Source organism: Lolium perenne, chromosome 3, assembly GCF_019359855.2.
Source record: "Lolium perenne isolate Kyuss_39 chromosome 3, Kyuss_2.0, whole genome shotgun sequence".
Taxonomy (NCBI): Eukaryota; Viridiplantae; Streptophyta; class Magnoliopsida; order Poales; family Poaceae; genus Lolium; species Lolium perenne.
The window spans coordinates 194,884,821-194,906,449 of record NC_067246.2 but is presented as its reverse complement, the minus strand read 5'-3'; the positions used below and the strand labels follow the sequence as shown (position 1 = coordinate 194,906,449).

The following is a 21,629-nucleotide window of genomic DNA, read 5'->3' as shown; positions in this document are numbered from 1 at the left end:
AAGTCCGTGTCAGCAGCAGAAAAACCACCTGATTCCTGTAGAACAGACTCAGCAGATGCAGAATTAGCAGGATTAGCGTCAGGCGGTGCCTGTAAATCGTGCCCCTCATGATGATGCAAAGTAATTGGTTGAAGTTCAAGTGGGAGGAGATTAATCTCGGCGCGCAACCGAGCACCCGCATTAGAGTGAAGAGCAGCAAACGGAAAACTGCTTCATCAAAAACAATGTCGCGAGAGATATACACACGACCAGCAGAAATATCGAGACACTTATAGCCTTTATGCAGACTACTGTGACCAAGGAAGGCACACTGTTTGGAGCGAAAGTCGAGTTTGTGTCGATTATAGGGTCTAAGATTCGGCCAACAGGCACACCCAAAAATGCGTAAGACGGAGTAGTCACCCTTGTTGCCAAAGAGACGCTCCATAGGTGTTTGAGATTGGATGACCTTACTAGGAAGCCGATTAATGAGATAAACAGCTGTAAGAAAAGCTTCATCCCAGAATTTTAAAGGCATAGATGCATAGGCAAGGAGGGACAGACCAACTTCAACAATGTGCCTATGTTTGCGCTCAGCAGGACCATTCTGCTGATGAGCATGAGGACGGGAAACAAGGTGAGAGATACCAATCTGCTGAAAAAAAGGATTTAGCTTCTGGTACTCACCACCCCAATCAGTTTGCATGGCCAAGATTTTAGTATCAAACAATCTCTCAACATGATTCTGAAAATCACGAAACTTTTGAAACACATCAGATTTCTTTTTCAACAGATAGACCCATGTGAATTTACTATAATCATCGATAAAACTCGCATAATATTTAAATCGACCAAAAGATTCAGAGGCCGGGCCCCAAACATCAGAAAACACAAGTTCAAGAGGTGCAGTGGACACACTAGTAGACTTTGGATATGGAAGTTGATGGCTCTTGGCCATTTGACAAGCATCACAAACAGACTCTTTATTGGACTCACTAAACGGAATATTATTATCACGAAGGACTTGTTGCACCACAACTGACGACGGATGACCTAGACGCCGATGCCAAAGCGATGAGGAGGACTTGACGACACCATGAGCTTGATGACCAGGAGAAGGTGTGGTGGAAGACGGTAGTGGATAAAGCCCATCAACGCATCTACCGTGGAGCAGAACCTCCCTCGTGTCCTGATCCTTAACAAAAAAAGAGTCAGGCCAATATTCCACAAAAGCATGATTATCACGGGTTAGGCGACTAGTGGACAATAGACTTTTTGTGGCTTTAGGAACATGGAGGATATTCTTAAGATGCAGATCATGATTAGGGGTACGAAAAACAGACGAACCAACATGACGAATATCCATACCTGCACCACTAGCTGTGTGAATTTGATCATGGCCATTGTAGCGATCCCTCACATGAAGTTTTTCAAGCTCTCCAGTGACATGATCCGTCGCTCCAGAATCAGAGTACCAGTTTGTATCAACACCGTATTGTCCAACAGCTGCGCCAACAGACTTTTCAGGACCACGGTAATTTTTGTTGAACCTCTTCCAGCAGGCTAGGGCAATGTGGCCTTCCTTGCCACACACTTGGCATACAGGCCGGGGACCATCACCATAAGGCTGGCGATACCCCTGGTTACCACGTCCACCGTGTCCACCTCGATTGCCGCGGGACTGATACCCGCTCTGCTCATAGCTGCGTTGATCATAGCGTTGTGGCTGCTGCTCATAGCCACGTTCGTATCCGCGATCAGAGTAACCGCGACCACCACGCTGTCCTCCAAGCGAGCCACCACGACCACCACGTGTAGCTGCATTTACAGAGGAGTCACCAGTCGGATTCTGTTCATCCAACCGAGCTTCATATGAGACCAGCTGCGAATAAAGATCGCTCATGCTGACATGCTTGTCCGCTTTGATCAGAGCGGTTATCGCAGCAACAAAGCCGTTGTAGGCCTCTTCATCAAGACCAGCTAGAACATATGATACAACATCATCATTGTCCAGAGGCTTCCCGGCGGCGGCCATCTCATCCGCCAGATTCTTGATCTCATTGAAATAGACAGCAGCAGATTTGTTCTCTTTCTTGCACTTGTTCAACTGTGTACGGAGCTGCACTACCCGCGCCTTAGATTGCGACGCAAACATCTCCAGAACCGTCGTCCAGACGCTCGCAGCACTGGTCAGACCGACCATCTGCGTAAGAACTTCTCGTGACATATTCCTCACGAGATAACTGAGCACAGTTTGATCCGCAGCAATCCACTGAGTATATGCTGGATTAGGGATCTTCACCTCCTTCCCATCCTTGTCCGTCTCCTTCAGTTCCTTCTCAGGCGCCGGCATCGATCCGTCCAGGAGCCCAAACAGTTGAGTGCCACGGATGTCCGGCAGTACCTGCGTCTGCCACAACAGAAAGTTGTCCCTCGTGAGCTTCTCCGAGAGATTCGTATTGAGGCCACCAGAGGCCGGCGTCGCAGAGGAGGAAGACGACGCTTGAAACGCCATGGCCAGGAACAGCGATCTGCAGAAAACACTGCGATGCACAGAGAGACGGTGGCGGCGATGGCGGCGGAGGCTCGACCTAGATGCGATCGTGGAAGCCGAGCTCTGATACCATGTGAAAGTATTTTGGGAAGCGTAACCCTAAACCTGGGTCCGCGGTGCATATATATAGTCGGACATACAAGGCCCACCTCGTGTATATGCGAGGGGGTACAATACGCAGGAGATATACATGACTACAGCTAGTCTATACAGATACAGTTTAACACAGCCACCCAACAGAACTTCTTTTGGTTCGGCATATCACATCCTTTGCGATTTGCGTCAACGCAGCAACGAGCACATGAGGGACATCGATCATCACCTTTATACTTGAAACTGTATATATTTGAGCTTGTCACACCCGTGGAATGCTGTACCACCACTGAAACTGGTAGCTGATTCCCCCCTATAACGCCCTGAGGTCTGTTTGCAGGACACCAGAAACACGTATAAGGTTAAGATGATGGCTCATATTTTTTGCAGGTAAAAAAAGTACTGTATATATTCGCTAGACAATTAACTGAAGACACCGCACCTTGCAATCTTTCAGCACAAGCCTCTTGAGATTTGGGACGTTCTCTAAGATGTACCTCAACACCTGGCATCCATCTCCAATGTCACACTCTATGAGGATCAAGGTCCTGAGGTTATGGAACTGGCGGAATTCTTGGGGTTCATCCTCGAGCAGTCCCTGAATAACATTCAACACCATGACATATACTGTAGTACCCCAACGAATATATACAACCTAGCTAGAGGTTTAATTACAGGATGTGCGGCTTGATTGACGTACCGTTGTGGTAAAACTCCGTAGTTCCAAGACACTGGCTTTGCGCAGGGATTTCAAGAAACGGTTGCTGGCGTCGTAACATGGATATGTGATGGATGCCACGGCAACGGACTGAAACTCATCTTCACTATCCGGCAGGCAGACCATGTGGAGGTTCAAGGAAACAAGGGCAGGCACGGCGATAGGGTCTAATGACCCGAAGCTCCTGTAGCTGTAGCTGTAGCTGTAGCTGTCGCTGTGGTAGCGCCCCTCGATGTGCAACCTCTTGAGGGTGAGGGAGGCGATGGGGTGGTCGTGCTCGCAGTCGACGAGCTTCAAGTCTTCCAGGACTGGGCACTCGGATCTGAGTTCCTCGGCGAATTTTCGCGATAGGGTCAATCCGGAAAGGTGCAGCTTCCTTAGACGGCTGGTGAGGTGCAGCGCACCGCCGCCGGCGGAGATGAAGTCGAAGGAATAATGCCACGGATACTCGTGGTGAGTTACGTAGCCGTAGGCGACGGAAAGCTCCACCGGGCGGCGCGCTAGTCCGCGGCGTATCCACCGGGACGAGGCCTCGCGGAGATCCCGCTCGGAGACGTGCAGTCGATACGCGTCGAGCGGCCACGTGCCGTTGAGGGGTAGCACGGAGTCGGCGAAGTCCTCGAAGCTGCGCCGCCGCTTCATCTCCGTGTCGAGCCTCTCCTTCCGCGCCTTTTTGTAAACATCGGAAGCGCCGCGGCCGGGGAAATCGGGCTCCCGATCGCGATCGACCGATAGCAGGAAGTCCCGCTGGTCGACGTCGAGGCACGGCACGAGGCGCCACAGGTGCCTCCACCTCCGCGACAGCAGGCAAGTCTGCACCGCCTGCCGGGAACGGAGGGACGACAGCACGATGTGCAGCAGGCAGTCCGGAAGATGGCTCAGCCGGTCCCTGCCGGCGGCGGGCACCGTCTCCATGGAGATTTGATCAAAAGTCACGCTTCGATCGGCCGGTATTTATAGGTGCAGTTAGGTTTATATAATCCCCACGACTTTGCAAAACCGCCACGAACCACCTTTAGACCTTGTTTAGCACAAGTCTATGTGGAAGTATATCTCAGAGTATTTTCCCAACCTTCACCCAAAACACTTTGTTACACCCTAATTTCCGTCCTCATCAATACTCTTCGTTGGAGTCTTACAAAGAATGGTAAATTCTCGGTAGGCTCTATGTACAAAGTTTTAATTATACCTAGTTAACCGATTGGTAATAATAAATTCATCTGAAAGATGAAGATATCTTTGAAACAAAGGTCTTTGCATGTTATCTTCGTCGGGTGTGATTCTAACTAAACATAACCTTAGCAAACGCACTGACATGGCTGTACGAAATGTGTTTTCTGTCATGAACAAGAGACAATAAAACATATTTTTTTCAGTTGTCGGGTTGCTAGGTCAATATGGTCAATCATTCAGATAGGTTGTACCTTATATCCACCTCGCAACATTGCAAATATTTTTGGCAATTGGCTAAAAGGGGTCGAGTCTAGGTATAAAACTTTTATCAGGATGGGCGCGATTGCTGTCATTTGGTCCCTTTGGCTAGGTAGAAATTAGAAGTTTTTTAATGACAAAAATTCTTCTCTTTTGCAGGTTGTTTACCACGCTACAGATTTGCTCCGTTCATGGTCGCCACTCCAACGTTTGGAGGATCGCTACCTCTTTACGGAGGTGTTTACACGGTTGGAGAATACGACGAAAGAGTTTATTTCTCAACATGTGTGGCTGCATAGTAAGCGTATTGAGGCCAATGAAGCTGATCGTTTCTTGTTTTTTCTTCTTTGAGTACTTTGTTAAATGCTATTGATACTTTGAACGGGTGTGCATCTTAGTTATGCAGAGGTTGGTGTAATACTTAAAACTTTTGACTAATAAAGCACTCTTTATCGAAAAAAGCATCAGTGCAAAAGGTTGGATTAGAGGCACGTCAGCTTCACTTAGCTTCCATTAGCTTGGGGAGATAAGGAGGTGTGGTGGCGTAGGGATGGATGCGGCGGTGGTGGCGGCGGATAGGAATTCTAGGAAGTCGGCGGATGCTAGGTGCACCGACGAAGCCGTGCAACACATTGAGAAGAGTGAAAAACTTGCGAAACCCAATGTACAGAGTATTTATTATTCGATATCTCCGTGAAATAACAAATTTAGCCGCCCACAACTTCCATCTTTTATGTTCAATTTTATCTCATGTACCAAAGCAAACTTGGGAAATTTAGTAGTTGCAAGAATTTTTTATTACAATTTGTAATTATTGATGATGGATTGAATTGGCATAAGCACATGGATCAAATTAGACCTGTGTCCATAAATATAATTCATGCTCCTATGCAACAATCCAAGAGATTAGAGCGCATCGAGAAATTTTAGCTCACGAGAGGAACAAAGCAAGATTTTTTTTACGTGTGTCATATGTCCTGTGGAGGTGCATGCTGAGTCAACGAACTGCAAGTCATCATCGAGCTGGCGGATGAATAAATGGAGCGCACGACCACTCCATCCATGTTCCATTCAGCAGCCTCCAAGTCCGTCGAATCCGGCTACGGGCTGCAATGCTTAAGCCGTAGAAACGGTTGCGCCACCCAGGATCCAACGCCTCAAAGGTACAGCCTACCGTGCTTGGGCCGATTGAAGCAGCAACGCCACCCAGAAACCAAAGCGTGCGCACACATGTAGACCGACTTAGCTAAGAACTCTTTGGAAGCGGTCCAAATCCACTCAAAAGAGTGATTGGTACCATCCATCAACTGGACAACGGAAACCGCATTCTAAAATTGCAGATATTGGACCATAGCCAGGACCGATGGTTCTACCAAGAGGCCATGGACCCATGCGTGAGAACCCAGCCTCTGAGCCACAATATGAGTGCGTAGAGAGCGCTTATCCAAAAAAAAAAATTACAAGAGAGGAGCAATCATCTCTATATCCTTATTGGTAATCCACCTGTCTTTCCAAAAAAAAAGAGACATGCTTCACACTTCCAAGCACTGGCTTGACCGAAGCTTGAAAGATGACTCTAGCGTTAGCCGAGAAAGGGAGTTGGTCGGACGTACACGAATTATCGTTCAATGTACGGTGCAGCCACAACCACTTCATGCTAGGAGCGCCATTCAAAATATGCAGGTTTTTATAAAAAAGAAGCATATGCAGATTTCGAATACCCAATCGCCATACATTGTAGGTGTACATACCAAAGTACACCTGGGCATTCCATGGGCTGGGCCTAAAAAATCCTGACCTTAAATTCCTAGGCCCGAGCCTGGCCTGACCTTCGGGCTTACAAATCAGGCCCGTGCCCTGCCCGAATGGAGTAAAGCCCGGCCCGACAAGCCTGTCCCGAACTAAGCCTAAATTGTATTTTCTGCAAGCCCAAGCCCGGTCCGGCCCGAACATGGGTTGAGTTTTATATTTACAAATTTACAAAAAACTAAAACCAAAGATAAAAAGGAAAATTACAACGGGATCTTGGTCAATTTTATTTTGATTGCATGCTATTGCTATTATCATGTTCATATGGGTATCTACTTAGCACCAATGACTTTTGCTTCTGGTTATGGTAAATAAATACTATTACACCTTATGCATATGTATGGATTTTTATGACGAGTGGTTATTCTTCTTTAGTTCTCTAAGAAACACTGCTAAGCAAGTGGGAAATGCTTCCCGGTAGAGCGATAGACGACCAGGTGGTGGTGGACCGGTCTCAAGGCACTATAGAAGCAAAGACGACCATGGAGGGCAACAGTCCGGTCAGGGATGGATGGTGGGTCGCAGTGGTTGGTGGACTTCGGCAGCGTTGGTGCTTCTGTCCCCTCCTCTCGGGCCCGAAATGACATAGAAATTCATGTGGAAATTAAAAGGATTTATTTGGGAGAGTGAGTTAGCAATGTCCGACAGAGCGAGTGGAATGTGCAAGAAAGATAATGGCATCGCCTCATTGCGGTTGGGCCGGATGGACACCGAAAAATGCGTCGTTGATTGCGTGCCTTGACCCTCGTGTTCACAAAATATAATGGTATTCTCTTATTGATATGGGGTGGCCCGATCTTCTCAGTAAGCAACAATGGTGATGATGATCACGGGATGAACACAGCGGAGATAACTTGATGAAGAGTGGATGATAACTTGTATGACGCAACGAGATCTCTCGATTGGTCCCTATCGCCAATGCAACAGCTCTCAACCCTGCAAGATATTTGCAACTCCACACACTTGCGCACGTAGCCGCCGACCATGAAGCGGTAAGTTGCAATCATCTAATTCCCAATGGAATAGCAGATCACACAAGACTTTCAGAGTTTACACCAAATCAATGCAATATGGTGTAGGGATTCAATAGAGTTGCAAAGCAATCAACTATGAACTAGGGTTTATCTTAAATGTGGTCTAAACCTAATTTGGGGGCATACTGGGCACTTATATAGGGGTTCAGGACGGCCAGGGTTCGAGAAAATACAAAAATAACCGATCCAGATTGGGATCTGGTCAAGACAGACTCGGACACGACCGGCTCAGGAGCCGGTCGACCGGGCCTGGGACCGGGTCAGGCCGGTTGAAACTGGGCCTGGCGCCGGGTGGTGACCGGGCTACGGTTCCGGGCATACTGAATAGTGCCCGGCTGGCACCAGCTGTGGATCCGGTCGGCGCCGGGCTGGGCCGGTCAGGCGCCCGGTTGAACCGGGCTTGGGACCGGGCGTGGCGACCGGTTAGACCGGGCCTGGCGCCGGCCTGGACTTCGTCTTCTCCCCTCATGCATGCCTCCCTCTCCTCCCTCACGCTTCCATGTGATGTCTTCTTGTCCAGCTTCATGGCTAGCTCCATGTCCAGCTTCACGTCCAGCTGCTCCTCTCCTCCTCGTGCGATGCTTGCTCCCTCCTCATACCTGATCATACATAAGTAATAGGACTTAGGCAGTATAAAGTTCTCATCGATCAAAGTATTACTTAGGAACAAGTTCACCTGTTGTTTCAGTAGCTTCGCACGAGCTCGTGTCATTGGTCCAATCCTGACTTCATTGGACTTGAGCTTCACAGCAGCATCGTCTTCATCTTGCAATGACGGAGGTAGTAGTGTAGTAGGGATGTCCTCATCATCTCCCCCCCCCCCCTTCAAAAGGCGTCGACCTCGACGCTCCAAGATCTTCTCCGTTATATGGTGTCAAATCGGCCACATTGAAAGAATTGTTGACACCAAACTCATCAATTGGAAGATCTATAGAGTATGCATTATCATTGATCTTGGCAAGCACTTTGTAAGGACCAGCACCGCGAGGAAGCAACTTGGACTTCCGTAGCTTCGGGAACCTATCCTTGCGAAAATGTACCCAGACCATATCACCAGGCTTGAACAACATCTCCTTGCGCTTCTTGTTCATCCTTGCAGCATTCCTCTTGCCTTTCTTCTATATCAACTCTTTAGTCTTCACATGAATCTTTCGCACAAAATCTTCCCTCTTGGATGCCTCCATATTGACTCTCTCATGTATGGGTAGAGGCAACAAATCAAGCGGAGTAATGGGTTTGAAACCATACACCACCTCAAAGGGACACATCTCTGTGGTAGAATGTACCGCACTGTTGTAAGCAAACTCCACATGCGGCAAACAATCTTCCCACTCCTTCAGGTTCTTCTTGATCATGGATCTCAACAGTTGTGACAATGTTCTATTCACCACTTCAGTTTCACCATCAGTTTGGGGATGACAAGTAGTACTGAAGAGTAGCTTCGTCCCTAGCTTTCTCCAAAGCGTCTTCCAGAAGTAGCTCATAAACTTCACATCATGATCACAAACAATAGTCTTCGGGACTCCATGTAGACGCACAATCTCCCTGAAAAACAGGTTAGCAATATGCGACGCATCGTCGCTCTTGTGGCAGACAATAAAATGTGACATTTTAGAGAATCTATCCACTACCACAAATATAGAATCATGGCCTCTCTTAGTACGCGGCAAACCCAACACAAAATCCATACTAATATCTTCCCAAGGTGTAGTAGGTGCCGGTAAAGGAGTATACAAACCGTGAGGCTTCAGCTTGGACTTAAACTTTTTGCAAGTAATACACCTCTTCACATATCTGTCCACATCCCGCCTCATATTTGGCCAATAAAAGTGGTCGGCTAGCATGAGTAGCGTCTTCTCACGCCCAAAGTGACCCATCAAACGTTCAACATGAGATTCCTGCAATAAGAGCAAACGCACAGACGATTCTGGAACACATAGTTTGTTAACTCTAAACAAGAACCCATCATATATGTGATATTTTTTCCATGCCTTACCAATAGCACACAAGCGATATGGTTCAGCAAAATCATGATTAGTAGCATATAAATCACATAGTATCTCTAATCCAGAAATTTTAACATCAAGTTGAGTTAATAGCATATTCTTCCTAGAGAGAGCATCAACAATAATATTATATTTTCCCTTATTATGTTTAATAATAGATGGAAAAGACTCAATGAACTCAACCCACTTACCAAGACACTTATGCAAAGTAGATTGGGCTTTCAGACATTTCAAAGCTTCATGACCAGAATGTATGATAAATTCTTTTGGCCACAAGTAATGTTGCCAAACCTCAAGAACTCTAATCAAAGCATACAATTCTTCATCATATATAGGATAGTTCAACTTAGCGCCAGAAAGTTTCTCAGAAAAATATGCAATTGGGCGACCCTCTTGCATCAACACACCACCAATTCCAATACCACTAGCATCACATTCAATCTTAAATTGCTTATTGAAATCAGGAAGTGCAAGCAACGGTACAGAAGTTAACAATCGTTTCAGTTCATCAAAAGCATGATCTTGGGTTGCGCCCCACTCAAAGACAACACCCTTTTTAGTCAAATCACTCAAAGGTGCATCAATAGTACTAAAGTTGGGCACAAATCTTCTATACAACCCAGCTAGACCATGAAAACTTCTTACTTGACTCACATTCATGGGAGTAGGACAATTTTGAATAGCTTCAATTTAGACACATTGATACGTCTCCGACGTATCGATAATTTCTTATGTTCCATGCCACATTATTGATGATATCTACATGTTTTATGCACACTTTATATCATATTTGTGCGTTTTCTGGAACTAACCTATTAACAAGATGCCGAAGTGCCAGTTGCTGTTTTCTGCTGTTTTTGGTTTCAGAAATCGTAGTAAGGAAATATTCTCGGAATTGGACGAAATCAACGCCCAGGGTCCTATTTTGCCACGAAGCTTCCAGAAGACCGGAGAGTCAACGAAATGGGGCCACGAGGTAGCCAGGAGGGTGGCCAGCACGGCCCAAGCCTTGGCCGCGCCGACCTGTCTCCTGGGCCCCTCGCGACGCCCCCTGACCTACCCTTCCGCCTACAAATAGCCTTCGTCGCGAAACCCCCAGTACCGAGAGCCACGATACGGAAAACCTTCCAGAGACGCCGCCGCCGCCAATCCCATCTCGGGGGATTCAGGAGATCGCCTTCGGCACCCTGCCGGAGAGGGGAATCATCTCCCGCAGGACTCTACGCCGCTATGGTCGCCTCCGGAGTGATGTGTGAGTAGTCTACCCCTGGACTATGGGTCCATAGCAGTAGCTAGATGGTTGTCTTCTCCTCATTGTGCTTAATTGTTGGGTCTTGTGAGCTGCCAAACATGATCAAGATCATCTATCTGTAATTCTATATGTTGTGTTTGTTGGGATCCGATGAATAAAGAATACTATGTTATGTTGATTATCAATTTATATCTATGTGTTGTTTATGATCTTGCATGCTCTCCGTTACTAGTAGATGCTCTGGCCAAGTTGATGCTTGTAACTCCAAGAGGGGGTATTTATGCTCGATAGTGGGTTCATGTCTCCGTGAATCTGGGGAAGTGACAGAAATCTCTAAGATTATGGATGTGCTGTTGCCACTAGGGATAAAACATTGATGCTATGTCCGAGGATGTAGTTATTGATTACATTACGCGCAATACTTAATGCAATTGTCTATCGCTAGCAACTTAATACTGGAAGGGGTTCGGATGATAACCTGAAGGTGGACTTTTTAGGCATAGATGCATGCTGGATAGCGGTCTATGTACTTTGTCATAATGCCCAATTAAATCTCACTATACTCATCATAATATGTATGTGCATGGTCATGCCCTCTTTATTTGTCAATTGCCCAACTGTAATTTGTTCACCCAACATGCTGTTTATCTTATGGGAGAGACACCTCTAGTGAACTGTGGACCCCGGTCCAATTCTCTTTACTGAAATACAATCTACTGCAATACTCGTTCTACTATTTTCTGCAAATAATCATCATCCACACTATACATCTAATCCTTTGTTACAGCAAGCCGGTGAGATTGACAACCTCGCTGTTTCGTTGGGGCAAAGTACTTGGTTTGTGTTGTGCAGGTTCCACGTTGGCGCCGGAATCCCTGGTGTTGCGCCGCACTACATCTCGCCGCCATCAACCTTCAACACTACAACAAGCCCCCCCCCCATATAGCAATGCATAGTTTGCAACGCTTTAAAAATGCGCTGCAAAATATCAAGGCAGCAACGGATATTTGCGTTGGTAATCCCATCCGTTGTGGGCTATACGAGTGGCAATGAATACCATGCGTTGCAGTCTATGCGTTGGAACATACCAATACACAACAGGCGTGCGTAACTAGATCACCTTACCAACTGGGTTTTCTAACCGGTGGACCTGAACATAATAAAGCTTAGAAAATATACCATCGTTGGAAAATAAAGTTTGAACATATTTTAGGTTCGAACATTTTTCAAATCTAAACTTTTTTCAGATTTGAACTTTTTAAATTGTTCAGATTTTAAATTGTTCAAATTTAAAATTTGTGTAAAATTGAAATTCGTTCGAAATTAAAATTTGTTTAGATTTTTGAAAAAGTAGTTTTAAAAATGATCATTTCGAAATTTGTTCAAATTTAATTAATGTTCTGATTAAAAAATGCCCACTTATCGCAGCGCCTCGTTGGCGTCATCCCCAGCCTTCCTGCTCGGCGTCGAACTCTGCGTGGGCCGCCCGCTCCTCGTCTGCTTCCTGCTCCGTATCAGCCATAAACTTCGCCAGACACGGGCGGACGCGTCCGTGGAGACGCAAGCCCGGTCACTATGCGTCGGGCCGCTGGCCTGGTCTCACACGCATTTTTCGACCGCGCGGATGTGTCCGTTTGGGTTGCCCCGTTGGAGATGCCTAAGAATACATATTTAATTTCAAGTTGGTTTAATTATTCTTTTACAAAAAAGGATATATGTGCGCAGATTCAGCCAGCATATAATTGTGGAGGTCGAAACCTATTTTCATCTCCCTCCGTATCTTTTTTTTGTATTCTCCCTTTTACCTTTATTTTTCCCTCCATTTTTTTCAGTTTCCCTCCAATTCTTTTATGCCTTTCGCTTATTACCCGCGCGTTTTCTCTCATCTTAAAGCGAGTAAGTTCCGAACGGTGTGGTATTAGTTAAGTGACCCCACCTCTCATAGAAATTAAACCGTGAAACCGGGTTACTTATGGTAACTGCCTCTAAATCTCCGCACCTCCCTTATCTCAATTCTCAAATACAACTCGTGCTTGTCTTCTCCAACAAAAGCTCCATCAAACCTCTGCCGACTGGTGGCGCCGTGGTGGTGGGCGATTCGGCGCCATTTACTTAGATTGAAGGTCAGTTCCTCCTCTCCAGTCCTCTCTCCTTCTAATCCGGCAACTGCGTCCGTGCATCTGGCCCAGAACGCGCTACGCCGATGACTGCATCTCATGTATACCCGCGAGGCCACGATTCCATCAACACTCGACCTCCGAGTCTGGTAGCTCCGACTCAACCACCAATCCACCATCCACACCCTGCTGCGCTTCTTGTCCGAGGGGCAGCCACCGCCGCTGGCGGTCGATGATCTGGGGCAACCTCTTCCTACCCCTTAGCTACGACATCCTCATGTAGTCATGTTTAAGGTCGTCACAGTTGTAATCATGCGATGGCTGTTTTTTTTTTCAGTATCTCTGTATGTGCATGCTAAGGAACCAGCTGTACTAATTTCAGAAAATAAAATTATGCCATTACTGAATCTGTGGTTCTGTTCTTTTGTCAAAATCTGTTGTTTCTGTGATGTATCTTGCTCGTTTGCAGTTCTTTCAGGTCACGGTGGATGTAAGAAGAGGAATCCATTTTTGTACTCAGCTGCATCATGTGTCCTGCTGTTAGATTTTGTATTTTTGTTTTAGATGTTGTACAAATGTTAGAATTAATTACTCACGTTGCCATTAAGCTGCAATTTGTATGTGCTGACATTGAGTATATCTGTGGGTATGGAATAATTTGTTTAGATTTCCATTTTTTCGATAATTGTAGATTCCATATACACTGATGATTAGTGATATAGGCACACAGATGAATGCTGAACAAAAGCATGCTTCTTTTATTTAGTTTACAACTGAGAACAACGGTTTTCACTTCGTGTTTTGGTTTTCCTCCTACAACAGACATGACACGAAGTAAACTGCATGTTGTTCAATCCAGTGATGAATACATGACCGAGGAACATGACAACATTACGCACAATGATGATGAATCATTTGATTTTGAACGTTTATCTTTTAATGGTGAAGAAGGCTTGACAGAAAGTGATGATGAGGAGGATGAGGATGAAGATGACCATGATGACGCTGGTGATAATTGCCAAGGTAATTGTTCATATATTCAATATTGGTGATAAAAATATATGCTCTGGCTACCTATTTCTGGAACATAATTGTTTTGGAAATTTATGCATGATCAGATGAAAATGGAGAAACGGTCAAGCGCGGGAGAACGAAGCTGAAAAAAACTTGGAATCTTCCCAAAGGGCAGAGAATTGTGGTCAACTGCAGTGATCTGAACCAGCCAATTGGAAAAGAAGGTGGACGTCTAGGTTACTTTCTTGGTACAATTGCTAGGAATGGGAAATTGTGTAGCTTGAGCTACACAGACTGGAGAAAATTAATAGGAGAGAGGGATAAGAAAAATGAACAGAGAAATAAAAAGGATATATTGGCGCAAGTAAAGGTAGATCCAGAGTTCACTAAAAATATTTTGCTACAGTTCTTATGATTTACATTGCATGTTATGATAATATTACTTTTGTTGGATATGTAGATGAGGTTTCTTTACCCTCCTCGATTGGAAAAGTATATATTAAAAACAATTGGAGAACGATGGAGGCAACATAAGTCAAATCTGAAATCACTCTATTTTGATGCAACCAAGAGTATGGAAGCGAACAACACCAATGTTCCAAGGGGTGTGATTAAAGACTAGTGGATTTCTCTTGTTACTAATTGGATGAGCCAAAAGGCACAGGTACATACGGACGACTTGTGAGATTACCATTTACATCTTGATTAGTTTCTCTAGGAAATTATGCAAATACATGTGCATTATTTGCAAATTGTATGATAGGATATAAGTGAGAAAAATAGGCAAAACTCTATAATGAAGAAGTCGATACATACGGCTGGAACTAAGAGTTTCGCTCGGAATAGAGAAGAGCTGGTTAGTTTAGCAGGACTCAAATATATGCATCTATATCCCATTTGCACTGTATGTTGTCATCACTAACTATTGATTAATATTTCCATCTAACAAATAGAGGCAAAAGGATCCAGAAAAGAAGAACCCACACAGAGCTGTCCTCTACATTCATACACACCAGCACAAAACTGACAAAAATGACAAGACGATTAATGAACACGTGGTATAATGTCTACTCTCTATTATGAATATTTATATTATTGTTTTGTACATTTTTATTAATTAGACTATCTATGTGTTTAGGTTGAATTGAAAAATACTTTAGCTCAGAGGCCAGATTTAGCAGACACAAGTAAAGGGACGGCTTGGAAAGGAGATGCCTTGAATACAATACTAGGAGCAGACAAGGCTGGACATGTACATGGGTTGGGACTAGTGCCAAATCCTAATCAAGTCTTTGGTGTATCATCTTCACGTCACTTTCAGGATATACACCTTATTTCACTGGAGGATGCACGAAATGAAGATATTTTGCTTGTTAGACTACAGATGGAAAAGATGGAGCAACACATTAAAAACCAAGATGCTAAAATTCTAGAATTAAATGAGAAGTCGCTGAACTCTAGAAGATAGGTAAATTTAAGGAACTTTGCCATTGTTCAATACATGTACTAAAAAATTTATTGGTCATTATAGGGTTCTTTGGGTCAGATATCTACATCCCGAGATGCTCTTGGTATTGCCCAGACAAACTCAAAAAGGAAAGTAAGTATCCATAGAAAGGTCAAAGTCATTTACATAAATATATTCATATTTGTTTCTTGATCCGCAGAGAGTATATGGTGATCTTCATAGTCAACAACTTGGAACTGTTGGAAAGGAGAACAAACGTCCTGCTTCACATAAGGTTTGCACATTTATATATTGTTTGGAACCCAACATGTTTGACCAACCATTTCATTCTTCCTTGTAATTTTTGCAATATCAGTGCTCATTATAGTTTTTGCCAATCTTACAATATATGTACTGTCGTAGAACAAAGAAACTTTGGTCCAAGATGAAAATGTGCAACCTAGACAAGGAAGTGCTAGTGCAGAAAAGGTTAGTGCACTTCTTTACTTTGTGAGTTAACTCTTATGTAGCTGATGTCGCCCTCGTTCATTGTGTAGTTACCTTTTTGTCCATGCTTGTTTATTCCATCTATGGTGTATTTGTAGCACTGAATCTATTTTAACGATGACATGGTTCATGCATTTTTTTTATCTAATTAATTACCCTATACTATAGGACCTGAACATTGACCCCCAGCACAACGACTCACTTGAACATTTTAAGGTTTCCTCTACACACACGGTACCTTCTCATTCATCATGTATACATTTGAATTCAGTTTTCTGCTTGTATTACCTCTGATATTATGCACCTTCTCATTAGCATGGTGGCCAGAACACAAAGATCCCAAAATGGGCTATTAAAACAAAGCATGTCAATGTATGATATGGAATTACTAAATATTTATCTTCTACTTTTCAGTTTGCTTCTAATTTAGGACTATATATTTGCAGCAAGAAATTTATTATTGCTTGCAGTTCTTGCAACATGAGTTATTATTATAGTCCATGCCATCTTATAATGTATATTTTGTCATAGAACAAAGGAACTTTGGTTCATGATGAAAATGTCCAACCAAGGAAGGAAAGTGCTAGTGCTGAGAAGGTTAGTGCACTTCAGTTCTTGAAGTTCTCGCTTCTATAGTTATCACTTTGTCCATTATTATGTATGCATTCCGAAATCATTTCAGTGGCCTTGATTACCTGCAGAGCACAACTTGTTCTTTTTAGCTGGCTAATTACTAAAATCATTAGTTGGATTACTAATAAAGTATCTTTTGCACAGTCCTTTATTCCACCGCAGATCTGAGTCTAAATGAAAAAAATAACAATCACAAGTTGACCATTGCCTATGAAGTGGAGCTCCATGGACGTTAGTACCTTTGTTGCTCCATATGCTCAAGTCAGTTGGATAGTTCTAATGCACATGTCTATGAAACAGAGGAGAAAATCCCCTCTCAATGTGAAAAAAGAACAGTACTATACAATGGTCGTGTGTGGATAGAAAAATGTGTATTCTTTTATCACTTGCAGCTTCTTATGAAGTTTCTTATTTCCGTTATATCTGACTATATTGCACTCCTCATTAGCATGGTGGCCAAAGCATGAAGATATCAAAAGGGACTACCACAACAAAGAAAGCTAATGTATGGCATGGTATTTCTTAACCTTTTCCTTCTCCTTTTCAGTTTTCTTATGATTCACTTTATTGCATACTGATGTTGCACTATCATCTACAGAAACAACAATGCAGTACGCCAAATAGCTTGGATGCCAACTCGATAGATGTATGCACATTACATTTGTTTTATTCATGATTCTTCTTAGGTTTATTGCATTGGAAAAAAATCTCACGCACTTTTGTTTATGTAAAAGGTTGGCACTGTAGTATTTTTGAAGAGTTTGGAAAATCCAAACAAAAATGTTGCTCTTGCTACACTCCAAAGTAGCGACCCAGAATATACAGTGGAAGGTGTTAGACTTGGAAATCAATTCTGGGCAGTGCGCATTGATGCTACATTAGCAAAATCCGATGAGTTGATCCGACCACTCAAAAAGGTCAAGATTATTGGTCATGCAGCGGGATTAATCATCGCATGGCCTTCAACCTTTGTATGTTATCCTGTTCTGCAATTTTACCCCTATTAAAATTTTCACCACTTTATTTACTTGGTGAATTTCTTTACCGATCTCATTTTTTCTTGTAGATATCGAAGATAAATTGATGATGCATGGTTGAGATGTTGATGGCAAGATGAAGACTGCTACTACTACTGGATAGCTTACATTAGTTTTAATAAGTAATTTAATCGTCAATGTTGGGAAGGGAACATTATATTTGTAATAGTGCAAGTACCAGACAGTTTGTGTTCTTTGAATCGTTTTCTTTGTTATTGAACAAAGTCAATATATTATGTGAAATATTTCTATTCCCTATATTGCGTCTCCTGTGCAATATCTGCGTTGATTTAGTGACCCCTATGAGCTATATGTAAAATATTGATCATGGTATGTAGCAGCGTTTTGAAGTGCTGATACCATTAGTGCATGATACCACCAACGCATACATGTGTTGTTAGACTCGCATTATATACGTTGCTATCTTACAACGCTTATGCATGCTGATTACCAACGGATGTTTTTGTGTTGTTGTAGACCCTTGCAACGGCACCAACGGCAACGCATAATAATCCGTTGGTATAGACCTTACCAACGCTTATATGAACATCTGGCAACACATCGATGCGTTGCTAAAGGGGGGGGCCTGTTGTAGTGAACGTGCTTCTTGACTCCTACTGGTTCGATAAACCTTGGTTTCTAACTGAGGGAAACTTACTGCTGTACGCATCACACCTTCCACTTGGGGTTTCCAACGGTCGCGTGCTGTACGCGTGTCAAGCTAAATTTCTGGCGCGGTTGCCGGGGAGATCAAGACACGCTGCAAGGGGAGTCTCCACATCCCAATCTCTTTACTTTGTTTTTATCTTGCTTTATTTTATTTACTACTTTATTTGCTGCACTAAATCAAAATATAAAAAAATTAGTTGCTAGTTTTACTTTACTTGCTATCTTGTTTGCTATATCAAAAACAAACAAAAAATTAGTTACTTGCATTTACCTTATCTAGTTTGCTTTATTTACTGTTGCTAAAATGGGTACTCCTGAAAATACTAAGTTGTGTGACTTCACAACCACAAATAATAATGATTTCTTATGCACACCTATTGCTCCACCTGCTACTACAGCAGAATTCTTTAAAATTAAACCTGCTTTACTAAATCTTGTTATGCGAGAGCAATTTTTTGGTGTTAGTTCTGATGATGCTGCTGCCCATCTCAATAATTTTGTTGAACTTTGTGAAATGCAAAAGTATAAAGATGTAGATGGTGACATTATAAAATTAAAATTGTTCCCTTTCTCATCAAGAGGAAGAGCTAAAGATTGGTTGCTATCTCTGCCTAAGAATAGTATTGATTCATGGACTAAATGCAAGGATGCTTTTATTGGTAGATATTATCCCCCTGCTAAAATTATATCTTTGAGGAGTAGCATAATGAATTTTAAACAATTGGATACTGAGCATGTTGCACAAGCATGGGAAAGAATGAAATCTTTGGTTAAAAATTGATCAACCCATGGACTGACTACTTGGATGATCATCCAAACCTTTTATGCAGGACTGAATTTTTCTTTGCGGAACCTATTGGATTCAGCTGCTGGAGGTACCTTTATGTCCATCACTCTTGGTGAAGCAACAAAGCTTCTTGATAATATGATGATCAATTACTCTGAATGGCACACGGAAAGAGCTCCACAAGGTAAGAAGGTAAATTCTGTCGAAGAAACCTCTTCCTTGAGTGATAAGATTGATGCTATTATGTCTATTCTTGTGAATGATAGGACTAATGTTGATCCTAATAATGTTCCGTTAGCTTCATTGGTTGCTCAAGAAGAACATGTTGATGTAAACTTCATTAAAAATAATAATTTCAACAACAATGCTTACCGGAACAATTCTAGTAACAACTATAGGCCATATCCTTATAATAATGGCAACGGCTATGGTAATTCTTATGGGAATTCTTACAACAATAATAGGAATTCACCCCCTGGACTTGAAGCCATGCTTAAAGAATTTATTAGTACACAAACTGCTTTTAACAAATCTGTTAAAGAAAAGCTTGGGAAAATTGATATACTTGCTTCTAAAGTCGATAGTCTTGTTGCTGATGTTGATCTTTTGAAATCGAAAGTTATGCATAATGAAAATCATCATAATAAAATTGTTACTACAGTAAATGCCATCCAAGTTAGAATTAATGAGAATATAAGATTGATGGCCGAATTGCGTGCTAGGTGGGAAAGAGAAGAAAATAAAAAAGAAGATAATACAGCTAAAGTTTGGATTACCACCACTAGTAATGCTAATGCTACACAAGTTGCTGCACCTCCTACTATTAATGGTAAAATAATTGGTGTTGGCAATGTTTCCACTTCTAATGCAAAGCGCGAGAAACTGCCCGAAATTGCTAAAACTGCTGAAACTGCCTGTGATAAAGCTGCTGAAATTTTTTCCAACATTGGGGATGATGATCCCATTGCTTTAGATTATAATGGTTTGAATTTTGATGATTGCCACATCTCTGAAGTTATAAAGTTCTTACAAAAACTCGCTAAAAGTCCTAATGCTAGTGCTATAAATTTGGCTTTCACGAAACATATTACAAATGCTCTCATAAAAGCTAGAGAAGAGAAATTAGAGCGCGAAGCTTCTATTGCTAGAAAGTTAGAGGATGGTTGGGAGCCCATCATTAAGATGAAGGTCAATGATTTTGATTGTAATGCTTTATGTGATCTTGGTGCAAGTATTTCTGTTATGCCTAAGAAAATCTATAATATGCTTGACTTGCCACCATTGAAAAATTGTTATTTGGATGTTAATCTTGCTGATCATTCTACAAAGAAACCTTTGGGGAAAGTTGATAATGTTCGCATTACCGTTAGCAATAACCTTGTCCCCGTTGATTTTGTCGTCTTGGATATTGAATGCAATGCATCTTGTCCCATTATATTGGGAAGACCTTTTCTTCGAACTATTGGAGCTATCATTGATATGAAGGAAGGTAATATTAAATATCAATTTCCTCTCAAGAAAGGTATGGAATACTTTCCTAGAAAGAGAATGAAGTTACCTTTTGATTCTATTATTAGAACAAATTATGATGTTGACACTTCGTCTCTTGATAATACTTGATACACACTTTCTGCGCCTAGCTGAAAGGCGTTAAAGAAAAGCGCTTATGGGAGACAACCCATGTTTTTAGTACAGTACTTTGTTTTATATTTTGTGTCTTGGAAGTTTTTTACTACTGTAGCAACCTCTCCTTATCTTAGTTTAGTGTTTTATTGTGCCAAGTAAAGTCGTTGATAGTAAGGTTCATACTAGATTTGGATTACTGCGCAGAAACAGATTTCTTTGCTGTCACGAATCTGGGCAAAATTCTCTGTAGCTAACTCAGAAAATTATGCAAATTTACGTGAGTGATTCTCAGATATGTACGCAACTTTCATTCAATTTGAGCATTTTCATTTGAGCAAGTCTGGTGCCTCAATAAAATTCGTCATTACGAACTGTTCTGTTTTGACAGATTCTGTCTTTTATTTCGCATTGCCTGTTTTGTTATGTTCGATGGATATTTCGATTCCATTGACTTTCAGTAGCTTTGTGCAATGTCCAGAAGTGTTAAGAATGATTATGTCACCTCTGAACATGTATATTTTGATTGTGCACTAACCCTCTAATGAGTTGTTTTGAGTTTGGTGTGGAGGAAGTTTTCAAGGATCAAGAGAGGGAGATAATACAACATGATCAAGGAGAGTGAAAGCTCTAAGCTTGGGGATGCCCCGGTGGTTCACCCCTGCATATATCAAGAAGACTCAAGCGTCTAAGCTTGGGGATGCCCAAGGCATCCCCTTCTTCATCGACAACATTATCAGGTTCCTCCCCTGAAACTATATTTTTATTCCATCACATCTTATGTGCTTTGCTTGGAGCGTCGATTTGTTTTTGTTTTTGTTTTGTTTGAATAAAATGGATCCTAGCATTCTTTGTGTGGGAGAGAGACACGCTCCGCTGTAGCATATGGACAAATATGTCCTTAGGCTCTACTCATAAT

The 21,629-nt window shown here is 42.7% G+C and overlaps 1 protein-coding gene, 1 long non-coding RNA gene and 1 pseudogene across 2 annotated transcripts; 2 read left to right on the top strand and 1 right to left on the bottom strand.

Annotated features, from left to right (window-relative positions):
• Positions 1-3,293: 3,293 nt before the first annotated feature.
• Positions 3,294-4,259, bottom strand: LOC127339738 (MEIOTIC F-BOX protein MOF-like). Its single transcript, XM_051365555.2, has one exon. The coding sequence runs from the start codon at positions 4,257-4,259 to the stop codon at positions 3,294-3,296; it is 966 nt and encodes a 321-aa protein (XP_051221515.2).
• A 9,700-nt stretch (positions 4,260-13,959) lies between these two features.
• On the top strand, positions 13,960-16,652 carry LOC139838074 (uncharacterized; annotated as a pseudogene).
• A 393-nt stretch (positions 16,653-17,045) lies between these two features.
• On the top strand, positions 17,046-17,559 carry LOC127338475 (uncharacterized). The gene is made up of 3 exons (XR_011754175.1): positions 17,046-17,099; positions 17,193-17,240; positions 17,329-17,559. It is a non-coding gene; the product is annotated as an uncharacterized lncRNA (long non-coding RNA).
• Positions 17,560-21,629: the final 4,070 nt, after the last annotated feature.

Coding starts and splice junctions, on each gene's coding strand:
- LOC127339738 (XM_051365555.2), bottom strand. CDS start 4,259: ATGGAGACGGTGCCCGCCGCCGGCAGGGACCGGCTGAGCCATCTTCCG.